Consider the following 18,015-nt stretch of genomic DNA (forward strand, 5'->3'; position numbering starts at 1 on the left):
ACTTAAATCAGCAAAAGTGAAGCCTAGCAGACAGCTAAAGGCTACAACAACCTGTGTCTGCACCCGTCTGTGGCTTAAACATGGGGACTTCAAGCTTTTACAGAACATAAATGGGTGCATTCAAAGGAAATTCATTACCTAATAAAGTTGAAATAATAGGGGGAAAAATAAGTCTGGAGACCAAAACCTGTTTGGTGCCTCTAAACATATTTATTTCTCTAAAGTTGGGCATGTGAGAGTCTGTGGGGATTTACTCATTTTCGCAGTAAGCCTATTTCAGCAATTACAGTTTCTATAATTGTGTGTTGGCTTTATTTACCAGTCCCAGAGCTGTTTTCAAACTGTTTCATTCGCAGCGAAGTTAAAAAATAAATAAAACTCAGGTGCAATATTGTGCTGCAGAATTAACTGTGAGATTAAAACAGTCTCCTTGCTGTGAATTCCCACTCATTCATTGTGTGATTCATTCAAAGGCACAAAGCCGAACAAATTATTTTCACAAATATGCTGGTGTTGTGTACATTTATCTTTCACAGATACAGTTTCATGACACAATATCATTTGGAGGAAGAGAGAAAGGATGTTTACCTTAGACAGACATGACCTCATACTGGCATGCTAAATGTAGTGCAAAATCAGAAAGGAAATAGCAAAAGGGCTAAATCGAGGACACAGCAGAGTAACTGGATGATTTAAACCAGCTGGGCCATCGGCCTGGCAATTTCCCCGTGTCAACTCATTCAGAAACCTGAAAATATTAAAACTGTGTTAATGGATTCATGGCTACTGGAGGGCAGAAAATGTTATTACCCAAAATCATCCTTGTTAAAGTTAGCTAAAATTAGCCACCGAGCTACAGATGCTAGCAGCCTACAGCATATCAGATGGATAAGGCATGTTCTCTGGTTTAAAACGTTTTCTTTTGATTTGTAAGTGAATGCATTGTTTCATCATGCAAGAGCTTTGCTTCAGTCTAGTAACGACAATATGAACGGTGTAATTTGTTCCACTGAAACAGCTGAAACAAAAGTGTGGGGTTAGCACTGCATGACGCTTCTTCACTGTTGCTGTTTTAAATGTAGTTCAGATGATGTTTCAAACTCTTGGCTATTTATTCAGTGTTTTTGCTTCAGTAATGATAATAATAATGGCGGCTACACTGGTTATTGTTAACCTATCAAAAGGCAAGAGAGACTACATTTACAAGGAGTCTCTTGTGACTTTCTGTGCTGCAGAAACAAATGAATAAATGAACTTCCAGATCCATTTTCCAGCACTTCCTGCTGTTTTTAGAATAATTCATCGTCTGCTGCAACACATGCTGCATTTTCCATGCTACAGTGTTACACTGATCGCTTCACAAACGACTTCAGTGATGTTTGCGTTTTCTTTGTAATAGAAAAGCCAGACCTGGCTGCTGTAATTCTGTACATGAATCATGTTGCTCATTAACACCCAGCGGAGCTATCTATGGACAAGTCTGCATATTTATGCACAGTAACTGCTGCTCCAATTCTCCCCACAGACGCGGTGTGTTTACTCACAGAGGATGTTTGACATGCAGCGCGACCCTTCAGGATAGAGCCGTGCTTCATGTTTTTATCCCTCCACAAACAAATGTGTTTGAGAAGGGATGAAAACATGTTGTATTAGGGGTCTGATCCCATTACCAGATACAACAGCAAGATATAAAAAAAAAAGTGGCTTCCAGATACCAGAGGAAGAAACACAGAATCAGTGAATTATCACCCAGTCACAGCTTTAATGCTTTTTATCAGAGAGGCTGACCCTGTGGATGATAGAGGAGGAGGAGAGGGCTCTTTCTTGACATACGAGGGGAGAAGAGAGTTTCCCACAGGAGCACCTTGTTATCCTGGATTCATGCTGTTCATCTCTTACCCTGGAGCGCATGTCTGAGGATGGAAGTGGTGGGGGGATCGGTGGGAAATGGAAAGCTTACAGAGGAAAAACATACACTAAGATTTGTGTGATTACTGAAAGCCCTGAAAATTAAAATTATACACAAACAAAGTAAATATCATGTCCCCTCTGCTACAGGTGGAAAGTGTTCTGCTTTTTATTTTATTTAATAAATATGAAAACAAATTAAGCTTTGGCAATTCATATGATACAAATACAAATAAAAAAATACTTAAAAAAAAACTGTGAAATATGGCTGACAGTTAAATAGCCGAGTGCTTAGTATCTGTAGCTGTTTTCTGATCTGCTCCTGCCCAGAACCGAGATATTTGTCTTACATTAAATAATTAAAATTAATCAAACCTTATTAAAGCAACCAGCCAAAAATAAACATTTTTTTTAATAATAATTCTACATCTTATACACATTTGATCCATTTTCTTTCACTCAACACTTCTTCTTTTTTTTACTTTTTATGATTTATGTTTCTCACAGATGCAATTCAATTCAATTCAATTTTATTTATATAGCGCCAAATCACAACAAAAGTCGCTTCAAGGTACTAAAATAGGCACCAGCGCTATATTTTTCTCTTTATTTTCCATGCAGAACTTTACCTGGCAATAGTTTATTTTTAATCTGTAGTATTTAGGATGGCAGCGGCACGGCGGTGCAGTAGTAGCACTGTAACCACAAACAGCAGACAGGTTTTGAGTTTGAATCCACCAGGCAGCCGGTGTTCTCCCTGTGTCTGTGTGGGTCCTCTCTAACTTCCCCCCACAGTCCAAAGACAGGCGTGTTAGGTTAATTGTTATTGGCTGTAGGCATGTGACAGACTAGCGACCTGTCCAGGGTACACCACACCTCTTGCCTTCTGTGACCCTAAACAGGAGGAGCACTTTAAAAAAATCGGTGCCTTTAGCAACATAGTCAATCAAAGAAAATCTTGGTCTACTGAATTCTTTCCATCTCTTTAACCAGGCAGCTGACACACAACACCAGTGATCTGCTCACCCTAAAACAGGTTTGAATAAAGAGCTGTCTTCAGTATGATTACATTGATTAAATCAGAGTTGGAGGTTACTTGAGTCTATACCAGCTGTCATGGGAGAGATGGTGAGATGAGGGGTACGCCCTGGACGGGTCGACAAACATGCAACCATCCACACTCACATTCACACATAGCCTAATATAGAATTACAAGTTAACCTTAGAGGAACATGGACTGTAGGAAGACTCAGAGAGAGCCCATGCAAGCACAGATGCAAACGCCACACACCTGGATTCAAATACAAATAACCAATACAGTCAACATCTCCCACTGTGATGTTGTCTTTTGTTTTCATGTGAGAAAAGACTTCACATTCAGCCCAGCCTGGGTCTGACTGCTGCTACTGACAAACACTGGAGCCATGAAAAGGTTTGCTGGATGTGGATAATTATAAAATCATTAAGAAACCAAACATATTGGCAGTGTGGTGGGCAGAGATGGTAATCAGATTACAGTAACACGTTACTCTGATTACTTTTTTCAAGTAACGAGTAATATAAGGGATTACTATTGCAAAAACGGTAATTAGATTACCGTTACTTTCACGTAGGAACGCTGCGTTACTGCGTTACTAAAACCGTGATTTTTTGCGAGAATGTCTCATGACAGTGACGTAAGCGAGTGCGACGTTCATGACAACAGCTGTCTGCAGATCAACTACGGGATAATATATCGAGTGCGGGAGAGAGTATGAGCATGCAGCGTTTAAAGCGTGGAAGTACTGACCAGTTTTGAGTTTGATTCCAATAAAAAGTGACAAAAACATTAGTGTCCACTGTTCACTGCGTGGGAAGAAAACTTCTTTTTAAACCCCTAAACTTCCAAGCAAGCACCGAGTGCGCTACAACGTAATGTGAAATTCACAGAGAAACTCGCGGATTCTTCTATTGACCGCTGCGGCACACCTGCACCAGGGTAAACCTCCGCCTAACCCACTCCTGCTTTATAGGTGAAAATAGAGCAACAGGACCGCTATTCTTTGATTTTATTTATTTTCTGCTGTGTTTTACTTGCATCTATTTGAAAGAGTGAGTCTAAACACAAGAACATATTTTATTTTATGTGCTGGAATGTGCAGAAAATAGGTTTAAATGTTAAACAAATTTCTTCCAGTCACAGAATGTTGCATATAATTTAATTTTTGCTTGATGCATAAAGTTAAAAGATTAAAACTAATAAAACAAGTTTTAAAAAGAGACATTTCCATTTGATTACATTTTGTATGATGAATTATGCAGAAAAAGTAGAATTGGGCTGAAAGATCTATCGCTTTATTACCTATTCAGGTTGTAAATCGTGTTTTTAAAAAGTAACTAAGTAATTAACTACTTTTGAAAATAAGTAATCAGTAAAGTAACGGGATTACTTTTTGGGGGAAGTAATCAGTAATTAGTTACTGATTAGTTTTTTCAAGTAACTTGACCAACACTGGTGGTGGGTGTAGGTACAGCAGCTTAGACCTCATGAAAGTCAGAGCAGCAATTTCCTTGCCATTGAGGATTCTGTGCATTGAGAGCATATTAGCGAATATTTAAACAGTTAAACCTGAGACAAAAGTCACGGTATTTATACTTTTACTAAAGTAACAGATCTTAATGCCTGTGTGGTCTCCTTACATCATAAATGAAATTTTAAAATATGATAAAACAGAAAAAAATGCTGATGCTTATAGATTTTACAAATGATTCAGTGTTAATAGAACTTAGTAGCTTAGTAGTGAAACTTGGGGCTGTGGGGTTTACTGAAGAGTGCAGTACAGCTGAGTATCAAGTAGCCGACAACCCAGGTATCAAACATGCATGTACTTTCTATCCTTTAATAAAGTAAACATCAAAGTAAAACTCCAGAGAGGAATTGAAACAGTTAAAAAGATGAAAGATAAATCAGGAGCTGGACCCCAATGTTCCCGGACATTGACAAGCGTTTAAGACCCTGATTGCCTTCTCTCAAATAAGTGAGTGACCCATATCTGCACTCTCGCTCTGTGTTTCACTGCTGGAGACACACTGTGTGTGGTCTGCATCCTCAAATACTCTCCGTACTCTCTTTCTGCAGGCAAACTCAACCGCTTGTGATGAGACATTCTGTTTTTGTGTTAGTTTTGCCTCACAGTCTGTACTGAAATATATTTGAGGGTTTTTTGAAATGATGAAACTTCTTTTAAATGTTTTTAAATATGCAGGAAATGGAAAGTAATTTCTCTATGGCTTAAATGATGAAAGGAAAAGGATGGTGATGGTATCAGTTATTCCCGAGTTTGCAGAGATCCTGCATGTGCAAATCACAGATGTATCTGTGCTGCTACAGTGTACACCACATCTATATCTTGGCTAGTCACTGAATAAGGTCATGAAGCCCCGGGCCATAATTAGTCTTCATTATAAATGCACAGTTCAGCTGTGACATCACTTAAAGCTTCCTTGGGCATTTGAACTCATGCACTTGTGTGTTAAGGGTTATTTCTAGAATGCGCACTGAGCCTAAACATTAGGTATTTTTAAGTAAAGTGGAGCATACTAGTGATTAGTAATAGTCTCAACAACAACTGTGTTTCCCTGAGGCTAAAAAATGTTTTCAATCAGTCACCAGAGAGCCACACTAAGGGCTCTGTGAAACCTGGAATATAGTTAGGACTGATCCACCATCACCACCCACTTACGTGGGCACTCAAATATCGTATCTCATGCAGTGAAGCGTCATCCCCAGAGGCCATTTGAGCTTATGTTAGCATCATTGTGCAGCAACAGAAATGTGTGTATTTCGAACAAGCTCCAGTGTGTGCCATGTCTTCACTGGTTTTCACTGGCATGCTTTGAATGAGATTTATGGGATGTAGTGCCATAAACTGGTTGTAGTGGGTTACTTTAAAAGGATGTGTTATAATTTTTCTTATTTTCTGTTAAGATGACAGATGCTCGTATTAAGGTCAGTGTATGGTACTGAGTACTGAGCCAATAGCTCCGGCTTCAGATTGCTCTAAACACTTGATTTCGCACACAGTGACTTCTACTCTTGGATTTGTGTGATGTCAGTGAGAGCAGATATCCGTGTTTTTAGGAAGGGAGGAAACAGCTGAATGATGGGCTGCACCAGGGCTCGGTGTAATATCAAACAGCAGTATTTTGAACAGTAAAACATGCAACGCTAAAAAATATGTTTTAGTAGAAATCTATTCAGTCCTGTGAAAACCTAAGAACACTCCATGATTCAGTAGCTTGTAGAACCACCTTTAGCAGCAATAACATAAAGTAATCATTTTCTTTATGACTTCCTCAGACTCTCAAATCATTGTGAAGGAATTCTGGCCCACTCTTCTTTACAATGCTGCTTCAGTTCAATGAGATTTGTGGAAAATGATTCATACACAGCTCTCTTGAGGTGCCTCCACAGCATTTAGGTTGAGTTAAAGTCTGGACTTTGATTGGACCATTCCAACACCTTGTTCTGGAATGGTCTGTTGTAGATTTTGTTACCTGTTGGACATATGGCCTCACACCTGATCGTTTCCAGAATACTTTAACATAAAGAGGAGTTTATGGTTGACTCCGGTACTGTGATTGCATCACAAGCCCAATTCATGGGCTTGTGATTAACAGCTGGTATGAGGTGTTTGAGTTGACATGCTGTGATTGGATTTCTCCAAAAGTGGTGCTGCACATTATGGCCAAAAATCTCCACTTTAGTCTCATATGTTCAAAGGATATTGTTCCCTTCAGTGTTTTTAAAAAAAAAAATTCCTATAGAAGCAGTAAGGAAGGGTATATGATGACGCATTAGGGTTCCTTTCACTGGAGCTAAGGGGCTGAGCCCAACTCCTGAAAAAAAAAAAAAAAACACCACACCAAAATTTACACTTGGCAGTCAAGTAATGTTCTCCTGGCAGCCGCCAAACCCAGACAGCGTGATTCATCACTCCAGAGAACGCATCTCTGCTGCTCTAGAGTGTGATGGTGGCGTGCTTTACACCACTGCATATGACGCTTGTAGTGGTGATGTAAAGTAATTTAAACCATTCCATGAACGTTCTTACACATTGTTCTTGAGCCAATCTGAAGGTCACGTGAAGTTTGGAGATCTGTAGCTATCGGCTCTGCAGAAAGTTGACGACCTCTACACACTATGTCCCCCAGAATCTGCTGATCCTGCTCTGTGATTTTACATGGCATACCACTTCATGGCTGAGTTGCTTTTGTTCTCATTCGCTTCCACTTTGTTATAATACCACTAACAGCTGATTGTGGAATATTTAGTAGCAAGGCAATTTCACGACTGGACTTGTTGGAAAGTTGCATCCTTTCATGGCACCACGCTGGAATTCACTGAACACCTGAGAGCACTGTATTCTTTCTCAAATGTTGATGACCTGTATTTGTATAGCATTTTACTTAGTCCCTATGGACCCCAAATCGCTTTACACATTCAGTCATCCACCCATTCACACACTGGTGATGGCAAGCTACATTGTAGCCACAGCTGCCCTGGGGCACTGACAGAGGCGAGGCTGCCGGACACTGGCCACCACCAGTAGGCAACGGGTGAAGTGTCTTGCCCAAGGACACAACGACCGAGACTGTCGGAGCCGGGGCTCGAACCGGCAACCTTCCGATTACAAGACGAACTGCCAACTCTTGAGCCACGATCGCAGAAGCAGTCTGAAAGCCTAGCTGCTTGACTGTATACACCTGTGGTCCTGGATGTCATTGGAGCACCTGAATTCAATTATTTGGATGGATGAGTGAATACTTTCAGCAATATAGTGTATGGCTGTAGTTAGAAATGAGAACAATAGGTCTCTTTAAGAATTAGAACTCTTACCTTCAGCATTTCTGAATCGCTTGACAATCCCTTGTCTTACCATTGCAGCAGAGACGTTGTTCTCCACTGCTGGCGTTGCAGCATTAACACCAGCTGAATTAATGATATGAACTGGCATTACTTCATACTCTCCCACACCTTTCTCTGTGTGTATTAGCAAGACAAGGACCCTCATTAGAGTCAGTTAGGTTATCTGCCAGTTAAAGAGGACATAGGGTGAGCAGTGTGGCGCACACTCATCTGTAGAATTTTTCTTGATCAAAACATTTTGAATTCAGACATGATTCAGATTTGAGTCATGACACAGAGCATTACAATCAAATAGAAATGATAATATGCCAAAGAGGTTTTTCGTTGTTTAGTTTTACTGTTTATGATCAGCTCATATTTTTAGCTGTTACGTAAGAGCAGTGGCTCTAATTAGGTACTCATTTAAAGAATGTTGCAGTAACAGCAAATCAAGATATTTTATTTTTCCTTTTGAATTTTTTGACACTTTTGGATGCTTTGAGACTTTGACCCTACGGTCCCCGTGCACAAGATGCGAAGAAGATCGACACCAACATCACCCCAGAGTCTCCGCTGGCAGCATTTTAAAAACATGTCAAGAAGTTGTTATGATAATGAGCATATGTACTCTCTCTGTTTTGTTTTGTTTTTTTAAACTTAATGAGACACCTTGGGCTTGTTTACTGAGGATGACAAACACTAACAGTCCTTTCATAACTTGTGAGCTGCATTAAAAACAACCTTTTATGTTCACAAGTTATGAGTCTACAGGGGAAGCGTTAGCATCCACCACAATGGTTGCACTGATCAAGCTCCTTAAGGTATATGCATGTGTGTATATTTAGCAAATGTACTACCAAGGAGAGTTCATCCAAAGAGCTTGACGGTTGGTATTTCCTCCGTGGATAGAGGTGTGTTTAATTTGGCATTATTCCTCGTTTGCTGTAGAGCCAAATCAACTGGTTCACCCAGGCTGCTAAAATCTCGCTGGAACGTGGCGGCACCATTCACTCCATTTTCCCTCTGCAAAAATACATTAATCAGGCAGACAGAGAAGATAATTGCATTCCCAACTCAAACTGAATTTTGAATAGCAGCTCCTTTGGTGCAGATGATTCATGCACACTAAAAAGCTGCAAGTCCTTTGTACCCCTTCCCTCAGTTCTATTATATGTAGACATGCAGACATGTAAATAGAGTAGTAATATACACACTTTCTCATTTAATAGTTTTTTTTTGTACAACTTTCTACATTGTAGCTAGATACTGCTACAATGGAACTAGCTCACATGAGGACTGGCCCAGGAAAGGAGGACCAAGATCACCTCTGCTGCTGAGGATAAATTCATCTGAGTCATCAGCATCAGAAATCACAAGTTAACCACATCTCAGATTAGAGCCCAGATAAATGCCACACAGAATTCCAGTAGCAGACACATCACTACATCAACGGTTCAGTGGAGACTGCATGAATCAGGCCTTTATGGTCAAATAGCTGCTAAGAAGCCATGACTAAGAAAAAGCAGCAAGCAGAAGAGATTTGTTTGGGTCAAGAAGCACAAGACATGGACATTAGACCAGTGGAAATCTGTGCTTTGGTCTGATGAGTCCGAATCTGAGATCTTTGGTTCCACCCGCTGTGTTTTTGTGTGATGCAGAAAAGGTGAACAGATGGTCTCTACATCTCTACATGCATGGTTCCCACTGTACAGCATGGAGGAGCTGTGATGGTGTGGGGCAGCAACGTGCATCCCATCCAGTTTGCATTTAGTTGGACCATCATTTATTTTTCAACAGGACAATGACCCCAAACACACTTCCAGGCTGTGTAAGGGCTATTTGACCAAGAAGAATAGTGATGGATCGCCAAATGATTTGGCCTCCACAGTCACCTGACCTAAACCCAACCAAGATGGTTTGGGATGAGACGGACCGCAGAGTGAAGGCAAAAGGGCCAACAAGTGCTCAGCATCTCTGGGAACTCCTTCAAGACTGTTGGAAACCATTTCAGGCGACGACCTCATGAAGCTCATCGAGAGAGTGCCAAGAGTGTGCAAAGCAGTAATCAAAGCTAAGGGTGGTTATTTTAAAGACTCTAAAATATAAAACATGTTTTGAGTTATTTCACACTTTTTTGTTTACTACATAATTCCATATGTGTTCATTCATAGTTTTGATGCCTTCAGTGAGAATCTACAATAAAAATAGTCATAAAAATAAAAATAAAGAAAAACCACTAAATGGGAAGGTGTGTCCAAACTTTTTACTGGTAGTGTCCATCCATGTAAATCATTTCAGAATTTCATTCTCCTAAAACATTACATCCTCTATATACTATGGTATAGGACTTTCCATATATAGACTGCATATTATGAACATTTTTTTCCTATTTACTAATATTATATATTTTTATTACCTTTAAATACATTTTGTATGCAAATGAAGCCACATACCAAGACATGTTTTAGTCACACTGTTGTAGAATATTCTATTCTACCAGCACCTCTTTCCACACTCTGAAAAACGTCTGAACAATACAAATTGAATTCACATAACAGCAAAGCTGACCTCCAGCTGTCAAAGCTCGGACAGCGCTGACTGCTGAGCCTCAGTAGAGTTTAATGTCAAGATATGTAAATAATGTACTGTTGGCTGATCTAATGTTCTAATGTTTTAACTTATTTGAATTTCTTTTGAATGGTATATAACACTGAAAAGCTACAACACTATCCTTTATAAGATAAAACACACAAACCCATGTTGTCACCTTTCATAACGCACAGATATTTGAGTGAAAACGAACATTCAAGAGAAATTTTGCCATTTTATTCATAAATTGGATTCACATTATATTCATATCTCTCCAAGTCAAGGAGCATTGATTTTGAACTGAACCATGCAAGTACTTTCTTATCCTTTTAAAAATTCTTATTAAGAGTGAAAGCCTGTCATTCACATTACATTTAGCTGTTTCCTGCTGCAGGAGTTTGAAGCCAACCTCAGGGCAGCATGCACTTTTCTGTGTGGTCTGAGTCCAAGAACCATCTCAACAGTATCTGCTTGAAGACTGTTGCTGGGGTTGCACCCATTGGCTGGAGTTCATTACTAAATGCTTACATGCAGAACAAACATTTTGTAAAAACTGCAAGACAAGCAAATACAAAATCTTCTTCTAATGGTAATTTTTCATCAAACACAGCAGACAGCAGCACACAACGGAACATTTTACTCATCCAGCAGCCACTGTGGTTGTGTACAAAAGGATTTTGTTACCTTAAAGAGGGGTGCATCCCTCTTGCAATGAATACCATTTCTGAGACAGGTGATTAAACACGTCACACACTTGTAGTGTAGTGAAAAGGTATCTGATGCTGTAGAACTACCAGAGCATTTAAAAAAAAATTAGGATATGATTTTTTTCTTGAGTTGATTACAAAAGATAAAGTTTCATGTATTCTATATTCAGAGCATGTAAAGTGAAGTATTTCATGCCCAAGTCAGGAAAAACAAAGGTCCAGTATCTCAAATAAGAATTTGAGTAAATTAGTATTCAATTAATAGAAAGATTGTGCACCTAATGCTCTAGTTCAAACACTGAAAAACAGTCTCAGTGAAGTCTGCTGACTTGACAGTTGTCCAGATGATGATCCTCTACACAAGGGATGGGGAACTCCAGGCCTCAAGGGCCAGTGTCCTGCAGGTTTCAGAGATCACCTTGGTTTAACACACCTAAATCAAATGATTAGTTCATTATCAGTCCTCTGGAGAACTTGAGGAGGTAATTTAGCCATTTCAATCAGCTGTGTTGGATCAAGGACACAGCTAAAACCTGCAGGACACCGGCCCTTGAGGCCTGGAGTTCCCCCACCCCTCCTCAACACCCTCCATGAGGAAGGTTAGCCACAGAAGGCCAGATGGCTGTTGGGAGAGCACTGTATCGAAGCATTTTAATGGAACACTGGCTGGAAGCGAAGTGTGGTGGAGATAGATATTATTGAGAAAAGTCAATTTAGGTGCTCTTGAGAGATTCATAAGGAGTGGACTGGTCCTGGTGTCAGTGTATTAGGAGCCACTACACACAGATGTCCTCAGGGAAGAGGCTAAAGCTGTTGTATTCTTGATATCAAACCACTCCTGAACTGGACAGCTCTTATAAAGATAATGCAAAACTCAAAGCACCATACAAATGCAAAACCAGGAACCAAGAACTCAAAATACTTTGGAGGAAAGATAAAAAGGAAACAATAGCTACAAGCACCCGTAAAGCCATCGGCACAGAGAAATACAAAGAAAACACAAAGGAGAGAAACACTAGGTTCAGTACCCAGGACCACGACACTGATGGCCATCAAGCAACCTGAGATTAACTAACGCTACAAGAGTCACACACCATGTTTGCTTCCATGCCACACTGTGGTGATCCAGTACTGAGGGTATAAATAAATGTGCTTTTCGGAAGCTGGACGTTTCTGACTGTAAATCTCATTTTTCACTTTCATTGGAAACAGTCAACATGAAGATGGTAGTCATTTCGTTGCAACTTCTAAATAAACCTATGTCATAGCTAACATAACAAAAAGAAATGTTAGCTTTCTAGTACATGAGTGCTGCCTTATTGATGGTATACCCAGGCCAATAGCGAGAATGCAATTGAAGCCAACTATCTCGTGCTACGTGCTGCATTCTCCCAAACTTGAAGTTCAATCATATTAGACTGTCACAAAGGTTTGAGGTGTGAGCCGGGTACCTTTTAGTGGGAGGAAAACGTGAAAACCACATCCCTGAGAATGGATTTATTTTAACCTTGAGCGACAATGGAAGGTAACAGTGTTTTATTTATTTACCCTTTTATTTATTTTTTTCATGAGGGAAAGAAATGAACATGTTTTTGAATGTATTGTGGACGCCACATGTCTAAGAGGAATGGACCAGTTACTCAAAAACGAGAAATGAAATCCAACAGAAGGCCTTTGTCTTTTATATGGTGACATTCTTGCCTCACGTCGATTTTAATTAGAGAAGGTCAGAAGCAAATGAGGAGGGTTCCAAAATGTTTTTCCATCATTTAGTTTAGAAGCGAACAAAGTATAAACTTGAACTTCACTACCTTGATAGAGTGATTCAGAGCAATTTTCCACGACACACTATCTGCAGCTGCGCGCATGCCCTTCAGTTTTTGTATGCTCAATTCTTTGCTGTTATTTTGATGGCCAAGGATAAATTCTACGCTCTGCCAGTTTACTACTGCATGAAAGACAAATGTGTGGGATCAAGGTGAGCTGCTTGGCCCGATTGTGAAATGATGATGACGATAAAAGTGTTAATTTTGTTTAAAAAACAAAACAAAACAAAACCAAACATATATATATATATATATATATACATATCTATCTATCTATCTATCTATCTATCCATCCATCCATCCATCCATCCATCCATCCATCCATCCATCCATCCATCCATCCATCCATCCATCCATCCATGGGTCATTGTTGTGCCTTACACTTTCTGGCCACTTTACCAGCTACAGTAGTTGACCTGCTTATTACAGTTTTTTTTAATTGGTTTGGCGCAGTTTCCACAAGCAATTGGTACATTTTCAAAACTCTTCGTACTTATATCGCAACAGATCATCAAAAGTGCACCTTTTTCAAACATTTCAGCATATTTCCAATTGTGTTAGTACAATACACATAATGGCAAAATATCCTTTTCACTACACAAAATAAGTGTTTCATCTAAATAAATGTTTCGTTCACAGTTACTGCCTTTCATAATGTTATCCCTATAAAATTTTTGATTTGCATCTCTTATCATTCAGTTTAATACATTTGTCTGTCATTCAATTCAACTGATCTTAATGTTTAATCAATGAATCATTCATTATGTCCATGGATTTTCAACTTGACTGATTGTTGTCTGGTCATTTGTAAGTTACACATTGCTGCAAGAGCTTTCAATCTAGAAATACTAATTGCTAATTGTTTCCCCTGATGATCACAATTAGTTACCATATAAGTAGAACTGTGTTTGAGACTTTGCACTGTTCAAATATGGAGCAGGATAGACTCGTAGGGAGAGGAAACCTTCATCGAAGAGGTGGTGGTGCTCCTCGACAGAGAGGTGGGCACAGACAAAGAGGAAGAGGTGGTGGTGCTCCTCGACAGAGAGGTGGGCACAGACAAAGAGGAAGAGGTGGTGGTGCTCCTCGACAGAGAGGTGGGCACAGACAAAGAGGAAGAGGTGGTGGTGCTCCTCGACAGAGAGGTGGGCACAGACAAAGAGGAAGAGGTGGTGGTGCTCCTCGACAGAGAGGTGGGCACAGACAAAGAGGAAGAGGTGGTGGTGCTCAACGCACCATCATCTCTAATGAAGTCCGGGCCATCATTGTTGACCATGTGGTTAACAGAGGCTTTACCATGGCTGAGGCTGCCAGGTTGGTACAGCCTAATTTACAAAGGTCAACTGTCAGCTCTATCATCCAAACTTTTCGCCAAGAAAACCGGTATGTCTGCTATAGCAACTTCACTTCTAAAAAAATAGTACCCTATTGTATAGATGAACAACATGTAATTGTCAGTTTACAGTAATGTGATTGGTAATACTTCAATATTGACAGTATATGATTGTCCTCAGAATTAACAGGAGACAACCTGGTGGTGGTCGCCCACGTGTTTTGACTGACCAGCAGGAGTTGGCTGTGGTGGAAATGGTCAGGGCAAGGAATGACATACGGCTGTCTGAAATCAAACAGGCTATTGAGAACAGCAATGACACCTTTGCCAATGTGCCATCAATTAGCCTTCCAACGATTGCCCGGCTTTTGAAGAAGCACCAAGTTTCCATGAAACAAATTTACTTGGTTCCTTTTGAGAGGAACAATGTCCGGGTGAAACAACTGCGTTCAGAATATATTCAGGTACAACACTAAACTGGCATGCAATTACTGTAACAGTACTGACAACTATTAGTTGTAAAAAAAAACTAACTAAATTATCATTTTAGAGGGTGATGGAGCTGGACGCTGCTGTGAATCATCACAAGTATATTTTCGTTGATGAGGCCGGTTTCAATCTGGCAAAAACTAGACGCAGAGGACGTAACCTTATTGGACAAAGGGCTACCATCCAAGTCCCTGGACAACGGGGAAACATCTCAATGTGTGCAGCTATATCTGAAGATGGTGTGGTAGGCTGTAGACCAGTTCTAGGGTCATACAACACTGAACACCTGATAGTTTTTTTTAAATGAACTGGAGCAGGCCTGTCAGGAGAAGACATCGTCTATGTTGTTGTGTGGGACAATGTCAGCTTCCACCATGCACAGCTGGTTCAGGAATGGTTTCAAACACATCCTCGCTTCATGACCCTCTATCTTCCACCATATTCCCTTTCCTCAACCCAATTGAGGAATTCTTCTCTACATGGAGGTGGAAGGTGTATGATCGCCATCCCCATGAGCATGTCTCCTTCTTCAAGCCATGTGTGAAGCTTGTGGTGATATAACTGCTGAGCAATGTCAAGCCTGGATTCGTCATGCCAGGAGATTTTTCCCACGGTGCCTGAACAACGAAGACATCCACTGTGATGTTGATGAAAATTTATGGCCCAATGTTAATGACCGGCTTGATTAATTGTGTAAAAGTGATGAGAATAAAATAAAATAAAAATATATTTTGCTTATGTAAATGACTTGTTTTTTTTCTCCCTTTTTCATGTGTGTGTGTGTGTGTCTGTGTGTATGTATATGTATATGTATATGTATATGTATAGTTATATAATTTTTTTTATGTCTGAACATAAGTGTAATATTTGCTGTGTACAGTTTTACAGTTCAGTTACACTCATTCATCACCAAGGACAATTTGAATCGCTTACCTTGTATTATTTTCTCCTGAATGAAATGATTGGTAAAAGTACTAAGTTGAAAAAAGAGCTTACTGTTTTGTTTGGGTGATTAAAGCAAATGTTCTCAAACTATATCACAGTGATCATGTGTTCTGATACAATGATTACGTGGAATGTAAATATGTGCAAATGCAATGAAATCATGACATCTGATTTGAAAGAATGACTAGTGGTGTTACAAATGTGATCAAATGTGAGTTTTGTACTGAGAGATTTGAAAATGCACACTTTAGTTATGAAAATAGTGCCAAACCAATTAAAAAAAACTGTAACACTAATATCGAATCAGCTTTTAGGCACCTAGACATGGTCAAGATGACCTGCTGAAGTTCAAACTGAGCATCAGAATAGGCAAAAGAGGAGATCTGAGTGACTTTGAATGTGGCATACCAGTTCATGCCAGACAGGCTGGGCTGAATATTTCAGAAACTGCTGATCTGGATTCTACCTCAAAACCATCTCTACAGTTTGCAGAGAATGATCTGAAAAAGAGAAACTATCCTGTCAGCGGCAGTTCTTTGAGCAGAAAGTGCCTGTTTGAGGCCAGAAGTCAGAGGAGAATGACCTGATCATGCTTTGAGTTGATAGGAAAGCAACAGTAACTCAGATAAATTCTCGTTACTACCAAGGTATCCAGAAGAGGATCTATGAATGCACAGCACATCACATTGGGTGCCAGAAGAAACGCTGCCTATCTGATGAGTCTCAATTTCTGCTGTGGCATTTTTATCTATAAGTCTATAAGGGTGGGTTTGATCATATTATACTCTGCAGTAAATGCTAGTATATTAAAAAAGTGAAAAGCCCACATGCTTATACTCCTGCCTAATCTGTTCAGTGGGACTGTTCCACTCACATTCGGCCAACATGAATCCCCGAACAAAAGGATCGTGTAATCTGGTGAAAAAATCCCCATCAGATTATGTGTGAATGAGGGATTCTGTCACATGCGTGTTGTAAAATAAGAGGAGAGGCGTGCTGCGAGCATGGAGAAATAACAGCAGTAACATTATGTCATCCAAAGTACTGATCCTCTGATAGCATGCTCTGGCAGAAGGACTCGGGTGTTCGCATAAACCCCATAATCTTATGGCATGTGTCCTTTCTGCATGTCTATGTATGTAGCGAGATTGGAGATAACAAACAGAGTTAGAGGGTGACAGAAATCAGCAGCAACAACAACAGCTCTAGCTGTTCTGCAGCACGCAATATCCAACATGTCTGTGCATTTCCACTTGAGAACGTCACAGTTTTCATGGTTTATCCCACAGCTCTCTGCTGTGGGATAGCTGCCAAGGCAACTGTCTTTTATCAAGGATGTAAGCGCTCCGTCATGGCTGTCTTTCTTCATTAGATCATAACCATTAGTGTAAAAACAGACGCCGCAATAAGGAGTGGGGGTTTGGCCCCAACAGTCAATAATCTCTGCTGACACGATGAGGAGCTGAAGATGTCGAGCCTGCCTGTCAGGCTGCCAAATGCTCTTGTCTTGCTACCCTTTTAACCAAAGATACAAGCACTGATTTCATCCAGGACGCCGTATTTGCACGACGTACTAAGAATGCTTCAGTGGTGTGAGTTTGCAAAGATATTCAGGAAGCATGTGGTAGCAAGGCAACCTTTATGATTATGGTTATGTTAGTTGCCACTTAAATTGGTGCCATTTTAGGGCATCATACTTGAATTACTTGGAATGATCAGAAGCATATGAGACCAAGCAGATTAACAATGAATGAAAAGGGTATGATGGGTATATGAAAAGGGTAACACCACCTGGGTCTGGGTGCAGTTTCCCCCTCCAGGGGCAAGGGTACCCAGACCCGGTTCTTAGAGTACGCTTGGGGAGAGTGATTGTGTGTACAGTGTCTCTTTATGTCTGTCTCAACGTTGGTTGAGTGTGGAATAATTGCTTATGAGAGCATGAGGGTGGGAATGGATGTTTGTATCTGTGTGTGCCTGTATGTCTGTGTCTATATGTCAGGTTGGGTATCAGACGCCACCTCTCTGGGGACATCTCAGGCCCTCCAAGGTTTGAGGCCTATCTCCCCACCACTTCCCCTGCCGGTGGCGGACGCCTCAGACATCGGTGCGTTGGTGGTTCTGTGTGTCTGGGGTGGGCGCCCAGGTACACACCGCTCACTCCTTGGCGGCTGCTTATCGGGGCCTGGAGCCTGGGGCTTGCTCGGGCCACTTCGGAGGCGGGGTGCCCTCGGCCTCTCGGCCCGGAGCTCGGTCACTCAGGCACAGGTCACTGCAACCCCCCCTGGCTTCTGCTCCGCGGCTGCTGAGTGACCCCTCATCTGGGACTCTCCT

General features: G+C 40.6%; 1 protein-coding gene across 1 annotated transcript; it reads left to right on the forward strand.

The window, feature by feature from the left end:
• Positions 1-13,351: 13,351 nt before the first annotated feature.
• On the forward strand, positions 13,352-15,300 carry LOC120440230 (translation initiation factor IF-2-like). Its single transcript, XM_039612220.1, has 4 exons — positions 13,352-14,300; positions 14,432-14,714; positions 14,801-14,983; positions 15,106-15,300. Exons 1-4 carry the CDS (start codon positions 13,789-13,791, stop codon positions 15,298-15,300), a joined length of 1,173 nt encoding a protein of 390 aa, XP_039468154.1. The 5' UTR covers positions 13,352-13,788.
• The last annotated feature ends 2,715 nt before the right edge of the window (positions 15,301-18,015 follow it).

The sequence above is a fragment of the Oreochromis aureus genome, linkage group 5, assembly GCF_013358895.1.
Source record: "Oreochromis aureus strain Israel breed Guangdong linkage group 5, ZZ_aureus, whole genome shotgun sequence".
Taxonomy (NCBI): Eukaryota; Metazoa; Chordata; class Actinopteri; order Cichliformes; family Cichlidae; genus Oreochromis; species Oreochromis aureus.